The sequence below is a fragment of the Corvus moneduloides genome, chromosome 7, assembly GCF_009650955.1.
Source record: "Corvus moneduloides isolate bCorMon1 chromosome 7, bCorMon1.pri, whole genome shotgun sequence".
In the NCBI taxonomy this organism is placed as follows: Eukaryota; Metazoa; Chordata; class Aves; order Passeriformes; family Corvidae; genus Corvus; species Corvus moneduloides.
This window is the reverse complement of record NC_045482.1, coordinates 1,339,241-1,358,564: the sequence shown is the minus strand read 5'-3', so window position 1 is coordinate 1,358,564 and position 19,324 is coordinate 1,339,241. Positions and strand designations below refer to the sequence as shown.

The 19,324-nt window shown below is 49.3% G+C and overlaps 2 protein-coding genes across 19 annotated transcripts in view; one reads left to right on the top strand and one right to left on the bottom strand.

The window, feature by feature from the left end:
• Nucleotides 1–19,324, top strand: part of LOC116446882 — a 781,927-nt gene that overhangs the window by 577,666 nt on the left and 184,937 nt on the right. The gene's annotated exons all lie outside the window — the stretch shown is intronic.
• The window catches only part of AGAP1 (ArfGAP with GTPase domain, ankyrin repeat and PH domain 1), a 315,634-nt gene that overhangs the window by 242,769 nt on the left and 53,541 nt on the right, over nucleotides 1–19,324 (bottom strand). For 4 of the 18 annotated variants that reach the window (XM_032115298.1, XM_032115301.1, XM_032115300.1 and 1 more), the window contains exon 1: nucleotides 6,124–7,658. The exons of 8 other annotated variants lie outside the window; for them this stretch is intronic. In XM_032115298.1, the coding sequence (XP_031971189.1) occupies nucleotides 6,124–7,144 (1,021 nt within the window). In that variant the 5' untranslated portion in view covers nucleotides 7,145–7,658. Of the gene's footprint in view, nucleotides 1–6,123; nucleotides 7,660–19,324 lie in introns of those variants that run through there. 6 more of the 18 variants (XM_032115292.1, XM_032115296.1, XM_032115294.1 and 3 more) reach the window with 3 other exon arrangements.

Sequence of the window (19,324 nt, the reverse complement as noted above, 5' to 3'; positions counted from 1 at the left end):
GTGATGATCAAAAAAAGATTGTAGAAAGCTGCAATGCACTGTTTGCTTATTCTCTTGCTGGCATTTGCTGCCTGCTTTGCTTTAAGGAAACATTTGGTACTATTTTGTCAATAAAGCACAAGTATTTGTCACACACTGTCATTATGTACCAGCCTGAACCATCAAAATCATCAAACGCCCCGTTTTCAACTCCCATCAAGATAATAGCTTTATGCTGGATGCTTTTCATGAACAAAATAGATGATAGTTTCACGAGTTCAATATACTGACATTTCGTTTTCCTCGCACATGAAAAAAGCCATTCTGTGGTTTTTGGCAGAAAGTGCCTTTCGCTGTGTGTTTACTGCAGTTGCCATGGGGAAATCCCAACACCACTTATCAAAAGTAACACCAGCACATTAACAGTCTGCATTAATGATTCCTTGTTAAATCCTATGCAGCCCGAAGTGAAAAGGAATATTCAGGCATTTAAAGCATTTGCTCTCTGCTTTCCAAATGAGGTTATGGCCGTGCCAAAGAAAACCCCAGTACAGGCCATCGTTTTACACCCATTATTTGACAACTGGAGAGTTGTACTTGGGCAATCGGTGCTCAACTACTGCTGGCCATCAGCTCTGTAGTATCAAAACTAGCTCTGCTCTGCAGCAGAGAGCCAAACTGTTCATTCGAACACACCCAAGTGGTTCTTCAGTGGTCATCTAGGAATCCAAGACCTGGATGCAGCCCTGCTAATGAACTTATGCTGCTTTGAAATTGTATTTTGTGAAATAGGAGTGATGGCAGGTTCTGGCTGCTTCACTAGCCAGAGTAATGGTTCAGCATCTGGTACCAGTGATTTCATTCTGCAGGGCAAAATGACCACTATGTCCAGCAAAGAACTGCAGTAAAGTCATGCAGCAACTATGAGCAACTTAAAACCCTCCTCTGGTCTCAGGAAAAAGCTCATCTGCCACCTCACATACAGACTCCACCTCTGAAAAACCAGATGCTCCAGCAGTAACTGCAGACTCACCAGGATGAGCAAAGAGTTCCAGAGGAACCCTATGCTCCTCAGAATCACGGAATCATTGAGGCTGGAAAAGATCTCCCAGGCCATTGACTCCAAGCTGTGCCTGGTCCCCACCTTGTCACCAGCCCAGAGCACCCCGTGCCACCTCCAGGTGTTCCTGGGACACCTCCAGGGATGGGGACTCCACTCCAATGCCTGACCACCCTTTCCATGCAGAAATTCCTGCTGCTGTCCACCCGGAGCCTCCCCTGGCCCAGCCTGAGGCCGTTCCCTCTCCTCCTGTCCCTGTTCCCTGGCAGCAGAGCCCGATTTCCCCCCGGCTGCCCCCTCCTGTCAGGGACTTGTGCAGAGCCACAAGGTCCCCCCTGAGCCTCCTTTGCTCCAGGCTGAGCCCCTTCCCAGCTCCCTCAGCCGCTCCTGGGGCTCCAGCCCCTCCCCAGCTCCGTTCCCTGCCCTGGCCCCGCTCCAGCCCCTCAGGGTCCCTCTGGCCGGAGGGCCCCGAGCTGGACACGGCCCCGAGGGGCCTCAGCAGGGCCGGGCAGGGGACGGGCCCTGCCCTGGGGCTGTGGCCACACCGTGGCTGGCACAGCCCAGCGGCCATCGGCCTTCTTGGCCATCTGGGCACATCTGGGCCTATTTTCAGCTGCTGTTGACCAGCACCTCCAGGTCCTCTCCTTACGGATCCTTTCCAGCCGCTCTCCCCTCAGCCTGTAGTGCTGCTGCTGTGACCCAAGGGCAGGACCTGGCACTTGGCTTCCCATCGCACCGAGCAACCTCAAATTCAAGGTGAGGAATTAGAAGGAAAGGAAAAGGAGTATCATGTTCTGAATGTTTCTTTTCCTTGTACAAATGGTGCTTTGGTCATCTGCATGAGCTCGCTTAGATAAACACGTCGTTACCTGGAGTAAACCAAGCAAACCAAGCAACAGGCAGATGTCCGGCAAAACAACAGAACACTAATTCAATTTACAGAGCTCGGTCTGGGAGGGAATGGAGATGAATGCCTGCACAACACTTCACAGAAGTATTCAGAGATCTGTCCCAACAAAGCTACCCATTACTGCCATTAGGCATTTAACTGTCAAGTCTATAGCAGAGAGGCACTAAAATTCTACATTTCTTTTCAATTTTAAGAGAAAAACAAAGACCACGGCTGCTCGCAGCTGGCACACGCTTCAATATTGTGCAAACATTAATCCATCTCATTCTTTAATTCAGCCAGTGACCTTAATACCAGTTCAGTTCTTAATCATCTCGCTTTATCAGTGCAGCTGGCATTCATTTTGCTTGACACAAGAAGACCTACCCAATAAATAATAATAAAAAACCCTCTTAGACAATGCTTGAAAATGCTTGACCCCAACTGCAATCTATTTATCTGCTGGGTTTTATTTTCATAACAACCTCTAGACAACACCCACAATAACTGAAACGGCTGAAAGAGTCCTAGATGGTTTTTAGCTCATGAAAACGGGGGCTCTCCAGCATTGAAAAAGATTGTACTTGTGCCAGCACGGCACCAAAAACCTGCAGCTACGAACGAGGGAGCCACACAGGATCAGTTCCAGTGCATTTCCATCTTACTGCTCAAACTCCATGTGCTCCAAATCTCTGCCCGCTCATGCATAAGAGCGCACATCAGGCGTGCTGGGCTGCACCGGGAATGCCAGCAGCACAGCAGAGCAGAGAGCGGGGCAGCAAGGAGATGACACAGAACTAACAAGAATTATCTCAAGTGAAGCTTTGCAAGGAAAGGCTGGAGGCCTCCAACAGAGATCACTCAGCAGCTTCCCCCTGCTTCCCACAACTCTAAGCTGCAGAGAATTTGAGATAAGAGCTTAAAACTAACTCCTCTAAAACCTCGGGGGGAAAAAACCTCAAAAGAGCAGTTTATCATATTATAATGATACTCTTTTTGATAGTCAACAATTCTGATACCCAAAGCTGCTTAATATATCCTACAGAGGGGTTATTCAAACAAACTTATCTCAAAACGAAAGGAACAAGTGAGAACCACTGAAAAAGAAATTATTTTAACACCACCCCCCGCGCCCTCAGCCTCAGAGCCATCCTCCTCCTCTTCCTCCAGAGCAGCAAGAGTTCCTCTCATCAGGAATGAATCATGAAGACTTCAAGAAGAAAAAAGTTTAGATGAGGAATGACACTTCCCTTAAAGACTTCTTCTAAATAGTTTAAGGCAAAAATAACTTCTCTGGGTTGAAGTTTATGGAAGTTCCTCTTTTTGCCTTTGGGGATAGTGGTCATGCACACAGAAAAACTTTTTTCCTTCAAATAAATGAGTTTCTTTCCCCTTGCAAACGTTTCGGGAATTGTTGCTTGCATTGGATTTAAGGCCAACAATATCACAGCAAATGGGACTTGTGGGTAGAAAAGGAAAAGGCTTGATGCTCAAGGACTGCTTAGTGACAGTGTGAATAACTACTGAGAGTTTATAGACTGATCCCAGCCAAAAATCAACCTTTACCCACTGCACTGCCTAAGTCAAACTCAGTAACATCGAAACCACATAGATTTTAAAAAGTCTTGACTCTTCTGCTGAAAAACTTGTACAAAACTATATTGCACCTGACTATGGTAGGTAAAGTAAGGTATTTCTTTTCAGGAAATATCATCCAAGCAGATATTGCAGTACCTGGGTAGGTATTTCAAGCTGAAATGCCAACAAGCTATATTTTTTAAAACTTCTCCTTTCTCTGCAGACCTTGTGCAGGCTTTATGTTGCAAGTACAAAATCAAATAACTCATGCACAGCACCAAACACAGAGAATACCAAGGGCATGAGGGAAACAAGTGCAGAATCATGGAATGGTTTGGGTTGAAAGGGACCCTCAAGCCCATCTCATTCCACCCCCTGCCGTGGGCAGGGACACCCTTCCACTATCCCAGGCTGCTCCAAGCCCCATCCAACCCAGCCTGGAACCAGGAGGGATCCAGGAGCAGCCACAGCTTCTCTGGGCACCCCGTGCCAGGGCCTGCCCACCCTCACAGCCAAGAATTTCTTCAAGTTTCCAGGGAATAAAACTCACATTGAAATTAAGGCTCCATCTCTGTGTGTCTGCCATTATTCCAGAATCTGAGCACGCCAACTCCACATCAACTCAAAGAAGCAAAAGACAAGTTCTGGCAGAACAGCAGCTTGTTCCAACCTTAAAATAATAAAATACATTTGGCAGGCTAATCGTAATATCTAATTAAACGTTTTTCTTAACATACAGTAGGAGAAATTAAAGACAAATTCGTTTCAAGTTCAGCTTTCTAACAGTCACCAACGAGCAACAGCTGGAGCTGTGCACGGGCTTTTTTCCCAAGCTGCAATTTTATGGAGAAAAGGAAGGAAGCAGAGCACACCAGGCCTGCTAACCCATAACACGAGCCTGCAACATTGCTACCTACTGCAGCCACATCGCTGGTCCCAGGACACGTTTTCTGGAGAACAAGCCTCAAGGCTTAATTGCACCAGATAAATTTGGTAGTGGCACGCGCAGGAGGAACCTCTCTGGAACATCTTAGTGCTGTGTACCAACAGTTATTGATTAACTGAAGTCTCCTCCCAGCCTGGGAGGACTGTGCTCCCAGTATATGACCGTGTGCAGTTGGAAGAGAGCAAGAGTTTGAGTGTGCTGGCACAGGACAGGCAGAAAGAGTCGCATGAAGTAATTCTCTGTTGTGGTTACCTTGAACTTTAACCAAGGTCAGACCACAATTTCCGTCAAGATTATTATAAGCCCACGTGAACGCCTCTACATCAATAAAACCTTACAGTCCTCAGTAACTAGGTCTAAATATTTGGCTCTGCTCCTCGTGCCTCAAACTCTGGGCACACTCCACTCGCAGCAGGAGCTCTGGATCCGAAAGGAGCTGGCAGCTGGCTGCTTTCCCCAATAAACCACCTGAGCCCAGCTCCACACCATTCTCTGCTGTACCTGGGCCTTTATGAAAGCTTAATCTAGTTGAGAATTGTATTTTTAGAAAAGCAGCAACTTAGAGATCATTTGCCACCTGATAAGCACTTAGTGCTCAAAGGCGACTCTAATTGCTGGCTAAATGTTTCATCACGGATACTTATTAAAGATCTGAAAGCACAGCTAGAAGAAAGCAGCGTCTCACAATGAAGCTCCACAACCAGCATTTCTGGTTTGACACGTCCCAGCCAACGATACCGGGATCCTTCCAGAGCCTCACAGAAAGCAGCTCGTCAGCTCTTCCCTGCCATCCCACAGTAAGGTACCTCCATCCCACAGGAAGGTTCAAGTTTTTCTTGTATTTGAGGGATTCACAAGCCCCAGAATTCCCTATCTGATTTCCACCTGGACTAGAAATGCTCTGGGTAATTTGAACACAGCTATATAAAATAACTCAAATAATAAAATAATTCACAGAGCAGGGCTTCTGAGTCTGTGCTGTGTTTTTTAAAAATATCTAACTCAGTCCAAACTCTTTTATTACAGTGAAGGTTTAGGATTTACCACACATTTACACCAGTAATCACTCACTTCTCCAGCAGTGCACATTTCTGACCAACATAACCCATCTTTTGGATTACAGAAGCCTTTCCAAAAGGAGAAAGTCCCAGTGCTGTGCAGCACTGGACCACCCAGTGACCTATATACAGCAGCACTCGAGTTCAGCTTCTATTCCATAATTAAACGAGCTACACTTGCCTCTCTCAGCTGTCCTAGAATGCACAATCAATTACTCCAGAGAGGGAGTTTTGGTTCAGGAGGACACACAGCCTGACCTGCGCTCTGCAGAGCTGTGCTACCATGTGCTTTTCAAAACACACTGTACCCATAGAATCATGGAATGGTTTGGGTTGGAAGGGACCTTAAACACCATCTCGTTCCACCCCGTGCCTTGGGCAGGGACACCTTCCACTAGCCCAGGTTGCTCCAAGCCCCATCCAACCTGGCTTTGGACACTTCCAGGGTTCCAGGGGCAGCCACAGCTTCTCTGGGCAACCTGTGCCAGAGCTTCTCCACTCTGATGCACCCCAGAGCGGCATCTCCCTCTCCTCACACAGAACAGCCCCTTGACCCCACCATCCATCCCCCAGCACCGATGCCGAGCCGCCCAGATGAAACGAGGACGGGCACCTTTATGGGGGGACCCGTTGATGCTCTCGGAGCTGGACTGCATGTCCACGGCGGCTCTCCTGAGGCTGCTAAAATAAGCCCTGGACCTGGAGAAGCTGCTGCGGGGGGAGCGTCCGTGGGGGCTGCCGAAGAGGGCGGCGGGGCCGTCCCTGCGGGCGAAGATGCCGCTGAAGAAGCGCAGGAGCCGGTGCTCGGTGCCGGCGGCGGGGCCCTCCCGGCCCAGCCGCTCTGAGAGCCGCTGCAGGTCGCTGTTATCCAGGGTCCGGTTCTTGCTCTTGCTGCGCTCCCAGCGCTCCAGCCGGGACAGCGGGTCCGCCTGGCTCAGCACCTCGCCCACGTCCAGCGTGTTGCGCTTCTCGGGGGGCTCTGCGGGGAGCGCGGCGGGCGGCGAGGGCGGCGGCGGCGGCGGCCCGGGCAGGCAGCCGGAGCTGCTGTGCCGCCGCACCCGGGCCGGCTCCCCGCCGCCGCCGCTCCAGTGCCTGAAGCTGAAGCTCCTCCGCAGCAGCCCCGGCTGCCGCCACGGGCTGTGGCCCCGCTCCCCCGGGGCCTGCTCCCCGGGGCCCCCGTCCTTGTCGCCCTCCTCCCCGGGCGGGGATGCGGCAGCGGCTGCCGCGGCTTCTCCGGGTCCGGCGCTGCCCCGCGGCGCCCCGGGCACGGGCGGCCCCGCTCTCCTCGGCACCTTCAGGCGGCCCAGCTCCAGCTGCCCCGTGCTCAGCGTCCTGAAGGTGCGGAAGCCGCAGGGGCTGGGAACCCTGTCCCGCTCCTCGCCTTCCTCCTCGCCCTCCTCCTCCTCCAGCAGCAGCAGCCCGGCCCTGGTAAGGCTGGAGGAGCCCGGCGGGCGGCTCCGCCCGCGCCGGGGCAGCTCGGGGCCGGCGCGGCCGCTCTCCGGCCCCAGCAGCTCCTTCTTCACCATGGTCACGGAGATGCGGTACACGGTCTTCCTCGGCGGGGTCCCCCGCTGCATCCTCTCGGGGGAGGAGGCGGCGGCGGCCGGCGGCTCGCTGCTGTCCAGGAGGTACATGATGGCTCTGCCCTTCAGGCAGCGGCGGCCACCGCGGGCATCGGCGCCGAGATGGATGGATGGATGGATGGATGAATGGATGGATGGAGAGACGAGGGGTGGCTGGAAACGCAGAGTCACAAACCACTGCAACCCGGTTAAAAAATAATGAAATAAATAAATAATAATTTTTAAAAAAAAAGCTCCGGTGTCACACCCCGCTCTGCGGCGGGGTCAGGCTGGGCTCCGGCTGCGCTCCTCGCCGGCGGCCGGCGTCCATGGCAGCGCCATCCCGGAGAGGCGCCGAGGGACGGCTCACATCCAGGCACGCATCCTCCTCCCGCGGAGCCCGGGTCCGGTCTTCACGGCATGGGAGCTGCAGCAGCCGCCTCCAAGCTCATTGTTTACAGCGCGGCCGCACGGCTGCGGATCTGGCCGGGTTTTTTCCTGCCCTCTCCGCCGGGTAAATCCGATTAGCATCCGCGGCGGGCCCGGCGGAGCGGCGGGCGCGGGAAGGTCCGCGCGGGAGCGGTGCCGGCGGTGCCGGAGCGCCCGGTGCACGCCCCGGGGCGGGCAGCGCGGAGCGAGCGGCGGGGCCCGGCCGCGCCAGCCGGCAGCGCACAAGCGCCGGACTGGAGTCCCGCCCGCCCGGGAGCGGCAGCAGAGCGCCTCCCGGATTTCCCTCTGCCACCTCCGCCCGGGAAAGGGGTACACACCTCACGCTTCCCTGCCAGCAGCATCAGCAGTCCAGAAGCACGGGATTGTCCTCTGGAGATCATCCAGTCCAAGCCCGTGCCCAGGCAGCACTACCTAGAGCAGGTGACACAGGAACACATCGAGGTGGGGGTGGAATGGCTCCAGGGAGGGAGACTCCACAGGCACCCTGAGCAGCCTGTTCCCACCCTCAGCGTACAGAAGTTCTTTCTCGTGTTGAAGTGAAGCTTCTTGTGGTTTAGGTTATGGCCATTGCTCCTCATCCTGGCACTGGACACCACTGAAGAGTCTGGCATCACCCTCCTGGCACCTGCCTTTGAGGTACTGATATGTATCAACGGGATCCAGGATTCATCCAGGCCCACGAAAGGGCAAGGCATGCGGTGCCCATCAGCTTGGACCACGACCTGGGCTCAGATCTCGGATGCAGAATGAACTGAAGCAACGCTTCCTCCTTAAAAATAGTCAAAATTACCCAGAACCGATTTACTTTTTTATCTGTGACTCTCCTTAATAAATATTTGTTCACTGCAACACTGTGCACAATTAACAAGCCTCATTACTAGATTGGTTAGTCATGCAAAAACCCTTCACAAGCAGCGGTTTGATCAGAACCTGGCTCTTGTACACAGCTGGAAGAGGGTGTGACACACACCTCCTTTCACACCCAGCTTGCCAATGCTTTTGCAGGGATGCTGAGGTAATTAAGCACCAATATTAGTCACTCACAAACCAGGACGGCAGAGAAAACGAAGTTAAGCAACATTAGAAATGAGGTTTCTAGGTTCCGTGCCTAACATCCCGTAAAAAGTCAAGCTTGAAAAACCACCTCCAGCTGCCTTGCACCTCCCTCCCACGTCTACAGCCAAAACATCCCTTACCAATGCCAGCGAGGGACAAAAGCAATAAAAAACCAGATGTACAAAGGAAGGAAAACACTGCCACTTCCACCACTAAGCCAGGTGCCCAAGTGCCACGTGTACAGGTGTTTTAAAACCCTCCAGGGATGGGGCCTCCACCCCGGGCAGCTGTGCCAGGGCTGGGCCTCACTTTCATCGAGGAGCAGCTCCTGGCATGAGCTGGGTAGGGCACACCCCCAGGAGCAATTCCAGGTGGGAGGCCGGGCTCTCACGCCAGGAACAAGGGAGGCTCTGGGTCCCAGCCTCTACACAGATCAGTGCATTGATGACACTGCGACCCCACAACACACGCCGCTGTTCCATCACCACAGAGAATTCCTGATTTAACTCACTTCTCCAGATAGGACAGAATACGTTGTCCTTAGCACTAATTAACACTGATTATTCTTCTCGGCTCCATTCACCGTGGAACAGATCTGCACGTGTATCTTCAGCACACACCTGATCAAGACCAGGGGCTTGGAGCAACCTGGTCTAGTGGAAGGTGTCCCTGCCCGTGGCAGAGAGCTGGAACAAGATGATATTTAACATCCCTGGGATTCTAAGGGGTCTCCCTGGACCAGCCTGAAAACAATTTCCAGCTCCTTCTAAATGCTTGTTCGCTGCCATAGAACGATGGCACATTTTTCCATTTCTCTGACACCCAAAAGGCCATTTCCAGTAGGTATTTCCAAAGAAAAGAACCTGAACGTGGAGAAGGAGGGGGAGAAAAGACCTGTTATTAAATAGGAGTCTAAGAGTAAAAAACTGTTGCTTATGTTTTTCTCAAGATCCAAATCTGTGAACCCACCAGACGCCGAGTGCGCGGGGCTGCCAGGATTCATCCCGGCCGCATCCCGCCACGCGATCCAGGCCGCGCTTTCCAGCGCGCCGCGCGGGGAGCGCAGCCTCCTCACCCGGAGCGGGATCAACCATTTTTCATCTTCCCGGGATGACAGACCCCTCCAGAGGAACCACTTTTAAGCGCAGACAAATAGCCGGCACATTCCTGCAGCCCTCTCCGGAGCATCCCACACGCCCCTCTCTCCCCGCATCCCGCCCCGCTCGGGGCTGTGCTCCGCTCGCACCGGGGTGGCAACGCGGACATCCATCATCGGTTCGGGATGCTGCAGCAGCTCTTCTGCGGGGAGTAAGTGGTACTCGGAGGTTGCTCTGCTGCTACTCATCACAGCCTACCACCCCGCAACTTCTTGTAAGGCTTCCTGTAAATAGGACAGGTTGTTTTGCAGCCGCCTGTGCTGGTGGTGCAAAGCCCATCATGTGGTGGTCCTGCAATCCCCCTTCACTCCCGGCCGGAGGAACTACAGAAATCTGCCTTAATTGCTCATCTAGCACCGGCTTATCTCAGAGCAGGGACCTACTTCACAGCGCAAGGCATGTCATGTTTAATATTCCGGAAGAGCTCCAAAATGCCCGCGGAGGCAATACCTAAACCGCGGGGATCCTGCCCGGGGCAGCACCGCTCGGCCGCCTGTGCCCACCCCGGCCGGGCTGCGAGCCAAGCAGCGAGCGCAGCCCGGCTCCTGCCGCTCCTCCCGGCCCGCAATTAGCACAGCTCCGCTCCCAGAGCAGCAGAAGTCCCTCAGGCCCCGGGACAAGAGCAGCCAGAAGCCACGGCAGCCAACCCAAACAAGTCATTTGGCTCCCAGCCTACGCCGCGTGTCCTGAAGGGCCCTCGGCAGCGGCTCCCGCTCACCTTTCATTCCACAGGCACTTGGAAGCAGAGCAGGACGCGCAGGCACCATAAATACCGGGCTCTGAAAGGTGTCGGCCCCACTCCAGGGGCTGGTGACACAGGGGGTTACACCCTCCATTCATCCCATCTCATTCCAACACTGCCAACTGCTCTGTGACCTCCTGCCAAGAGCACGAAACACCCCTCAAAAGGATTTTGCTTGACAAAGTCTTGCTGTCCCTCCAATGCAGTCACACTGGAAAGTAGAGCCATGGAAATCCTCCATCCCATGTAGCGAGTAAAAGGTCACATTTGCCATTCCCACGTAGGAGAAGGTCTCTGCTAAAATTTAGAGTTTCACGATTCTCAGCAATGAGCTCAGTAATTTATTTCAGTCAGTGAAACACGGGTTTCTCAAATACATCTTTAAAAAGCTGCAAGCAAAACTCGTGTGAGAGTTTTGTGCAGAGGAGTAAGTTCAGAGTAAGTGCAGAGGGAGCTCTCCGAACACAACATTCATTGGTGCCCACCCTGGCTGATGTTCTGGAGCTGAGTTTCACATCGCTGCTGACACATCCCCAGCACACAGCACTCACTGCTCACCATGAACAACTGCAGAGATGACCCTGCTGGCAGGAGAAGCATTCCTGCTCTCCAACAGCTGCAAAGCAAGGTCGCTGTGAGCAGCAAATACTACTGGTACTGACTTTACAAAGCAAAGACTCCTTGTGTCATTCCAAGAGATGTAAAATAGGCGCTGTGTTTTCTCTCTTCCCAAGAACTCTTTGCAAAAATAATTATAATCATAATTCTTTACTTCCTTGTTCTTAATTCCTTACAGGTGTTTCATATTCTGCCAGCAGATGCAACACAGTCACCACTCAAATGTAAAAGCCCAGACAAGGAGAAAGAACAGTTGGACTTGGATGATCGCATGGGTATTTCCCAACCTGAACAATTCTAGGATTCTATGAAATGCCTCTTGTACATCAGCAGCATCTCAGAATTAACATTTCCATGCTGAGACAGCCTGGAGAGGTTTGCCAAAACCTTTCAGGTATACAATTCCTGTGATGCTGCTTGTTTACATGCCCGTGTTCTGGATTTTATTGGACGCTTCACTGCCCTCGTTGTCTTTTTTTTTTCTTTTTTGGTGAGAAAAGCAGACCTAAATAGACCTTGCAGACTGCAGGTTAAACTCTAGACACACAGTATCACTCCAAGTAGTGGTTCCTTTGACAAATTGATTGTGGAAGGCAAAATTAGGTCACCTGAGCAATTCTTGGAGTAATTTGGATGTGATTTCAACTTTTGTCTCCTGGAGAGGCCACGCTCCATCCGCTGTTTGTCATCACAGATCAGCGTTCAGCCAGCAAACAAGAGAAGGCATCTGGACCAGAACAACATTGTGCTGCAGGGGACCAGCAACACAGAGCCCAAACTCAAGGGCTCTCTCGAGCCACGGGGTTTGCATTAAGGCACTGATCTGTGTTCTCCTGTCACTCTGCACTTGTCCATTAAACAGGCCTGAATTCACTGTAGGCAATTCTTTACTCAGATGACGAACAGAGACATCTCACAACAAAGCAGAGAATGGGGGCTACCAGCAAGAAGTCAGCATTTGGCATCAATAATGATCTCTTGCTGTCAGCACAAGGAAAGCACACTCCTGTCCTAAAAACACTGGATGCTGAGCAGGAAAGGGAGTAAGGGCGATGGGATGCACAGTAAAGATGCAACTCAATCATTTGTCTTTCTCTCACCAGGAGAGAGGCGGAATGCTTGTATGCCTGTATTCAGGGGAAAATGAGGGTGCAGCAAAGCCATTTAAAGCCCCCAACACTGAAGTATCATCACAGAACCACAAAATGGCTTGGGTTGGAAGGGACCTGAGAGCTCATCCAGTGCCACCCCCTGCCACGGGCAGGGACACCTTCCACTGTCCCAGGCTGCTCCAAGCCCCAATGTCCAACCTGGCCTGGAACAGCTCCAGGGATCCAGGGGCAGCCAGAGCTCCTCTGTGCCTCCCATCCATTTGGGATCCCTCCAATGAGGGTCACGGGATACCAGGAAGCTGCTTCTCCTGCTAATCCACTTCAAGAAGAGGCAATACAGAGGGGCAAGGGTGTTCCAGCAGCACATCCTGGGAAGCCCCAGCTGTCCTTAGGCAACATTCCAGGTGCTTTCAAGCTCCCAAAGGCTGGCATTGCTTCTCCAGGAAGGCCATGTCCTATTGCCAGGGATATTCCACCACACGGGATAATAGAAGTCACCATCATTTTCATTTCTAAGCATGGATTATGGTACTTCCTTCACATCAGTTATGCCTGTTATGTACTTCAAAGCCTAAAAGGCTCTTGCTTCGTAAGACTGCCTTATTTTATAAACAGCATAATGAAATACCTTTGACTCATATCCACTCATTAAAGATGAGTGAAGGGATCACCCATCTTTATGTGAAATGGAAAAAAATTAAGTTTGATCAGTTACGATTTTTTTTTAAACCGTGGTATTATTTTTAAAAATAACCTTCAAGCAAATTCCAAATTCCATAAAATCTCTGATGCCCAGGCGTAGCACGTTTGATCCCTGCATTTTACTTAAAAGAACAGAACAAAACCCCTTTTTAAAGGGAAAGAGCACAAAACCTCTTGAATTCTTCTGCATGACTAAGATCATCCTTTTGATTTCTGCCCCCAAGCTGATGGAGCCGTTAAAATTACTATATTGTGCCCATCCTTGTGCTTTTCTCCTCAGCTTAAAAACAAAACAACACACCTGACTGCAGCTGGATTTCTACTGAATAAACCAGGGTGGTCCTCAGTTATCTTCTCACTAAACGAAGAGGCATCCAGAGAATTGAGTGTGAGATTCATCTTCCCATTTTAGGTAAAGGTTTTTTTACATCACATCATCTGACAGAGGAGTTGTATCCTGCTGCTGCTGCTACAGAAATTAGTTGAAGCAACAGAACAGGCAAAAATAAAATAAAACATGGGAAAAATAAAATAGATCACAGAAACTACATATTAATACTTCAAGCTAAAGCTTTATGTCCTGAGAGCTACACTGCTGAATTATAGATATAAAACTTGGTTTGTACTTCTATAAACTTGGTTTATCATTCTGCCATTCCCCCAGGGTCCTGGGGATGGAACAGCCAATGCTAAAGCCATTCTCACAGACAACTCACCAGGTGATCCCAGGTCCCTGCTTCCACTTCAATCCAAGCTGCCAACGTAGATCTGTCCACATATTGCATTTATTCACCAGGATCACTGTAGAAATGTGAATTCTGTGACTTTAATTTGCTTCTAAGCAGGCTGCCTGTGTAACCTAGGAGCCCTGCTTGCTGTTCTTTTCATCTCCCGAGACAGAACACCCCAGACACCGACAGCCAGCAGCAGGGCACCTCGGCCATCTGAGGGATGCTCAGAAAAGCACCAGCTCCAAAAGGCTGCTCCTGTCACCTGCCTGCCCTCTCAGCTGCTGGCAGGCAAAGCTTTCAAGAATAAACTACAAGAAAACTCATCTTCCTACACACCCAGCGTTCCCTGAGGGGGCTGTTAGCTATCCGAGTTTGTACACGATGCTGCTTCAGAACCTCATTTCAAATACAGGTATTTCTTAATAGACAATACATTAAAATAAATACACATGTTTGTCTCAATAAGAAACAGTACAAATTTCAATAAATCCTTACCTCATTTTGGATACTATGGCCTTTTTTTTGGAAGCTAAATGCTTTTTAACTCAGGCTATCATGCATTTCCTTTAATCCCCTCTCTGGCACAGTAAAATATTCTGACAGGCAGCATCAATTCTAACTCAGGACTGCACCTCTTGCTTATTACTTGTGGTGTTTCAGTACCTCACAAGCAGGAAGATTTCCAGATGCCTGCCAGCTATCCAGTGCTCCTCATTTTCAGGCAGGCTGTTTTTCACCTCAAATCACCTAAACACTCAAAGAGACTGCACTGCAGTGAGGCAAAGAGAACTCAAGAAAGCACTCTTGGCTAAACTTCCAGCTCACAAATATTGGAAGCACGTGAATTTGTCATTAACAAGGATCTAGATGAGTACTCAGTGTAACAGTATGACCTGCATGAAGCCTAGGCAGGCTCTGAAGGGCCATGAATCCCGAGGGTTGTGTGCTGATGGAAAAGGGCTGCTCTAAAAGCACGGACTGGGATCCATCAGGGTAAGAAAGAGGGAGGATGTGCCATGACACCTGTTCCTGCCACAGCCATCTATTAGCTGAGCAGTGTTACTCTGCTGGGAACCTGAGTAAACTGCTGCCACTACTCTGCCTCTCCCTGCAAAGTCAAGTGTCACAACACGTATCCCAGGCTCCACTCTGGAGTTTTTTGACTGTAGGCAGGAAAATGAAGGAAGCATGGAACAGGAATGGAATGGGGAGGATAGTCTGGTCTCATCTCCACGGAGATGACAGAAGGCCTCTCAGCTCTGGTGTTCCATTCTGGACACAGCCATTCCACAGGCTCAGACTGGACCTGCCTCAGGGAGCAGAGGCTTGGGGTGCAGTTACAACTTTACACTCCCTCTTCCAACTTCAGAAACTTCCAAGTGTTGCTTTTCACTCAAATGTAAAAAGAGAAGGCTTAAGGGAGACATTATGGCAGCCTGCCAGCACCTAAAGGGGGCTGAAAAGAAGGCTGGAGAGGGACATTTCACAAGGGCTTGTAGTTGACAAGGGAGAATGGCTTTAAACAAAAGGAGGACAGGGTGAGATGGGATATTGGCAAGGAATTGTTCCCTGGCAGGGTGGGCAGGCCCTGGCACAGGGTGCCCAGAGCAGCTGGGGCTGCCCCTGGATCCCTGGCAGTGCCCAAGGCCAGGTTGGACAGGGCTTGGAGCAGCCTGGGCTAGTGTGAGGTGTCCCTGCCCATGGCCTTTAAGGTCCCTTCCAACCCAAACCCCTCTGTGGTTCTACAGCACTACTTCTGTCTGTCTCTCCAGCTGCGTAACCCACCTCTGTAGGGTATTTTGTGGGTATACATCAAGGTCATCTGCATGCCAGGCTTTGCATGGGATTACACAAGCGTGCCCCCTGATCGAGGACAAAGCAGATGGGAACTGCTCCCAGCTCTGACCCTCCAGGTGCTGCACTCAGTAAGCCACCCCTGTGTTATGCAAGCCTTGCATAAAAGCCTGCTCGATGCCTTCCTGCGACTGAACAAACCATGACGTCTGTGAAGGCTTTTAACAATCGCCCAAACTTTTTAAAAAGCTTCCCTTTTTAAAAATGAAGTACAGTAGTAAAGAAAATGTGACGTGAAATCAGCTTGAGTAGCAGAGCTTTCAAGCCATCCTCGAGCTAAGAAGCCAAAAAGGTTTTAACAAACACAAAGAGAGTGGCTTTGGGTAGGCACTTTTCTGCAAGCCGTGTACTGACCCAAGGGGCACTGAAGGACATAAACAGGGTGGTAAAACAAACCAGGCAAAGCAGCAAACCCAAACAGGTTCAGTTCCTACACAGCTGGCTCAAGCCTGTCCTAACCCAGCAGCTACACCTGCACAACACTTTGGGAATGGAAGTACCACCGTGCATGTGGAAGAAGGAAAGAGAAGGGGAGTCTCCATTTAGACCAGAAATTATCCCTAAGAAACCCAGGCCCAGTGAAGGATTACAGTTGTTGGGATGTACCAGCAAACCAACAAGGTGCAGCGTGAGAGAACAGTCAGGGAAGCTGCAGGGGCTCGGCTGTTCCCCTCCAGATTTGCAGGAATGTTGAACAGTGGCAGGGGGCAGAGATCCAAAACACCAGTTTGGATCAGCTGGGAAATGCTGTTAAACACCAGCACTGCAGTGCTTTCAACAGATTTGGAATCATAAAATCACAGACTGGTTTGGGCTGGAAGGGACCTGAAAGCTCATCCCTTTCTGAACCCCAGCATGGGCAGGGACACCTCCCACTGTCCCAGGCTGCTCCAAGCTCCATCCAACCTGGCCTTGGGCACTGCCAGGGATCCAGGGGCAGCCCCAGCTGCTCTGGGTACCCTGTGCCAGGGTTTCCCCACCCTCCCAGGGAACAATTCCATCTGTATCCCAAATTTCTGTATGTTCACCCTGTCTCTAATCAATAGACAAAGATCCTGCCTGAGCAAAAGATTAAAATCTGAACAGCAGCATTTTCCATTGAGGGAAGACACTTCTTAACAGTAACTTTTACAATATACAGATTTGTCTCAATGCACTAAGACAGCACTCAAATTCTCCCCTCACCATCTCACATCCCACTTTTTACACCCTATCCCTGTTAAGCAGCAGTTCAATGGACAATCTGTCTGTTATCTGAAGACCTACCATTAGTTTTAATGCAGCAAACTCATCCTTTACCACTTCAGAAGATGTGCCTGAAACAGAAGTACTCATTAACTCAGACACCAGCAGGAAACACAGCTCTATATGAATTTTGATTAGGCTGGTTCTGAAAGGAGAAGCCAATTCCTGAAGCCAGCCCTTTCACCATGCACAGGACTATAAAATGTGCCATTTCCTCCCGGTCCTCCACTTCTGCTCCTGCTCTCCCCCCCCTTATTATTCCAATGGTTTCCATGCCATTTCATTAACAGGATAAAAAAAAAAAAATTAACATCATTTTCTAACATGCCCAAAAAAAAAAAAAAAAAAAAAAAAAAAAAAAAAAAAGGTGGGGGGGTGGGGAGGGGGCTGGAAAATTCGCTTCCTTGCTTTTGCTGTTTCAGCTCCAAAGCTAAGCAAGCCCAGCTGCTCAGGAAATACCATTGGAATGAACACATTATTGAACATGGAAGAATCAATCGAGATTGCTGTCAAAAATTTCACATGCTGCAAGCAGGCCAGCAATCAAAGGGCTCTTACGAAATACTTCTCCTCAGCCATGTTGAACAACTTCATCTTTCAAAACTCGGGCACATGATCAAAATTACTTCAAAAAAAAAAAAAAAGAAAAGAAAAGAAAAAAGAAATCACAGAGAAAAGAACTGAATTAGAGTAATTTCACTAGGAAGCTATTTTTTGTTATTAACACCTGACATAACATGACTGTTCTCTAGGTATTGCATTTATTCCAGACCAAATGAAGAGGGGGGTGAAAAAAAAAGTTGTAGCTAAAGATCACTTCTTTCCAAATAGCAAAGCCTACTCATTTTGTCACTGATTTCATCCTGGATTCTTTTTACTGACACATTTGCTGACAACACACAAAGGACACTGGCTGTTTTAAAGGGCAACTTCAGCCTATTTTGCTGTAAATACTTGAACACCACAGAGGTTTCTCTTAGTCAGCTGACAGTGATGAACAATTTGACCATTCCAGAGTTGCTCAGGGCTCTTCTACAGCCATGATGAGGAAATTTCAGGGCTTGGAGCAACCTGGGATAGTGGAAGGTGTCCCTGCTCATGGCAAGGAGTGGAAGTGGATGAGCTTTAAAGTCCCTTCCAACCCAAACCATTCTGGGATTTTACAGCAGGTTTCACATGTCCTGATGCAACAGATTGGTTTGTTTATGGTTTTCCTGCATTTTCATAATGCTGTGCCACTCTGAAGTAAATTATCTGTAGCAAGTCTGTTCTTCCTTGCATCAACAGATGGAATGTAACAGCCTCTTCAGCTCCTTTTCCAAGCAAATCATTTGGATTCTTACTTATTTCCCCTAACAGACCTTTTGGTGGCCTTCATGATCTGATCTTGCAGCACAGAGGAGGATGCTGTGAAGTGAGGTTGTTCTTGCAAATTCTATATTCCTGAGCTGAAATAACCGATTTTTGATGGGTTTTTTTGTTTCTTCTTTTTCTCTCAACTGTGTTGATCATAATGCATTATCACCTCGTGGAATTTAGCTCTGGGATATTCCATTTGACAGTATCTGAAGTTTTTCATTCCTTTAATATCTGCTGTCACATGCCTTTAGTTAGTGAAATGCTCCCAGAAAAGGGGCCACTTCATTCAAAAACTCTGTACCTCAACAGGAAATAGAAAATGAAAAATCATGAAAAAAATAATGGAAAATGAACAGCTAACCCTGAGGGTACAGTGTATATAAAACAGAAAAATACCCTCAAGCACCTCCTCTTTTCCCTCCTCACCCCAACACCCAGAAGATACAAAGAAGATACAACCGTCATAATTCCACCATGAATAGAAAAACAGGTTAATGACCACTATTATCCATTTCTGGCACCCCAAAACACTGCCCCCAATGGGTATTTGAAACCTGGCTCATAGAAATTGTTGCACGAGGATGATGCTGTGAATCCTTCCATTTATACCCCAGACAGGGGGTTGAGTGAATTTCTTATACAAGCAAATAATTAAAGAAAACTTAAGCCCTCTGCTGCTCCTAATTTGAACTGTTCTTTCAGCCTGAAGCCACAGCATTTGCTAAGGGCCTGGATTACTTAGCAGAAATTAAGTTTTGTCTTAAAGTCTCTCAAATTAATGACCTCAGCGTGGAATAAGCTTTGTGAACAAGAGTCCTGAAGATCCTGGCAAACACAGGAAAATCAAGAGAACACAGGTTTTGAAGCTGGAGGTTTAAAGGCTGCTTTAAAATTAAGATTAGTTATAACAGATGAAAGCTGAGCAGATAATGTATTTGCCTTCCTGAGCAGAGAGAATGCACTGTGTCAAAATTTCACTCAAAAATTCAAGTCTTGTCCACCTCGAAAAACAATGAATGGCTTTATTTTCCCTTCCCTTCTTATCAGGAAAGGATTTTCAAGTATGCTCCTTCAACTTTTATTGTGGCTTTTATGTCCAAGTCAAACAGTTTGCTCTTGGCATATGTGAAACTAAATACTGACAGCTATTGACTGTAAAAGGAAATTCTCAATTGGATGATTCGCACCCGCTTGATTCTAACAACAATTTTGTAGAAATGCTAAAT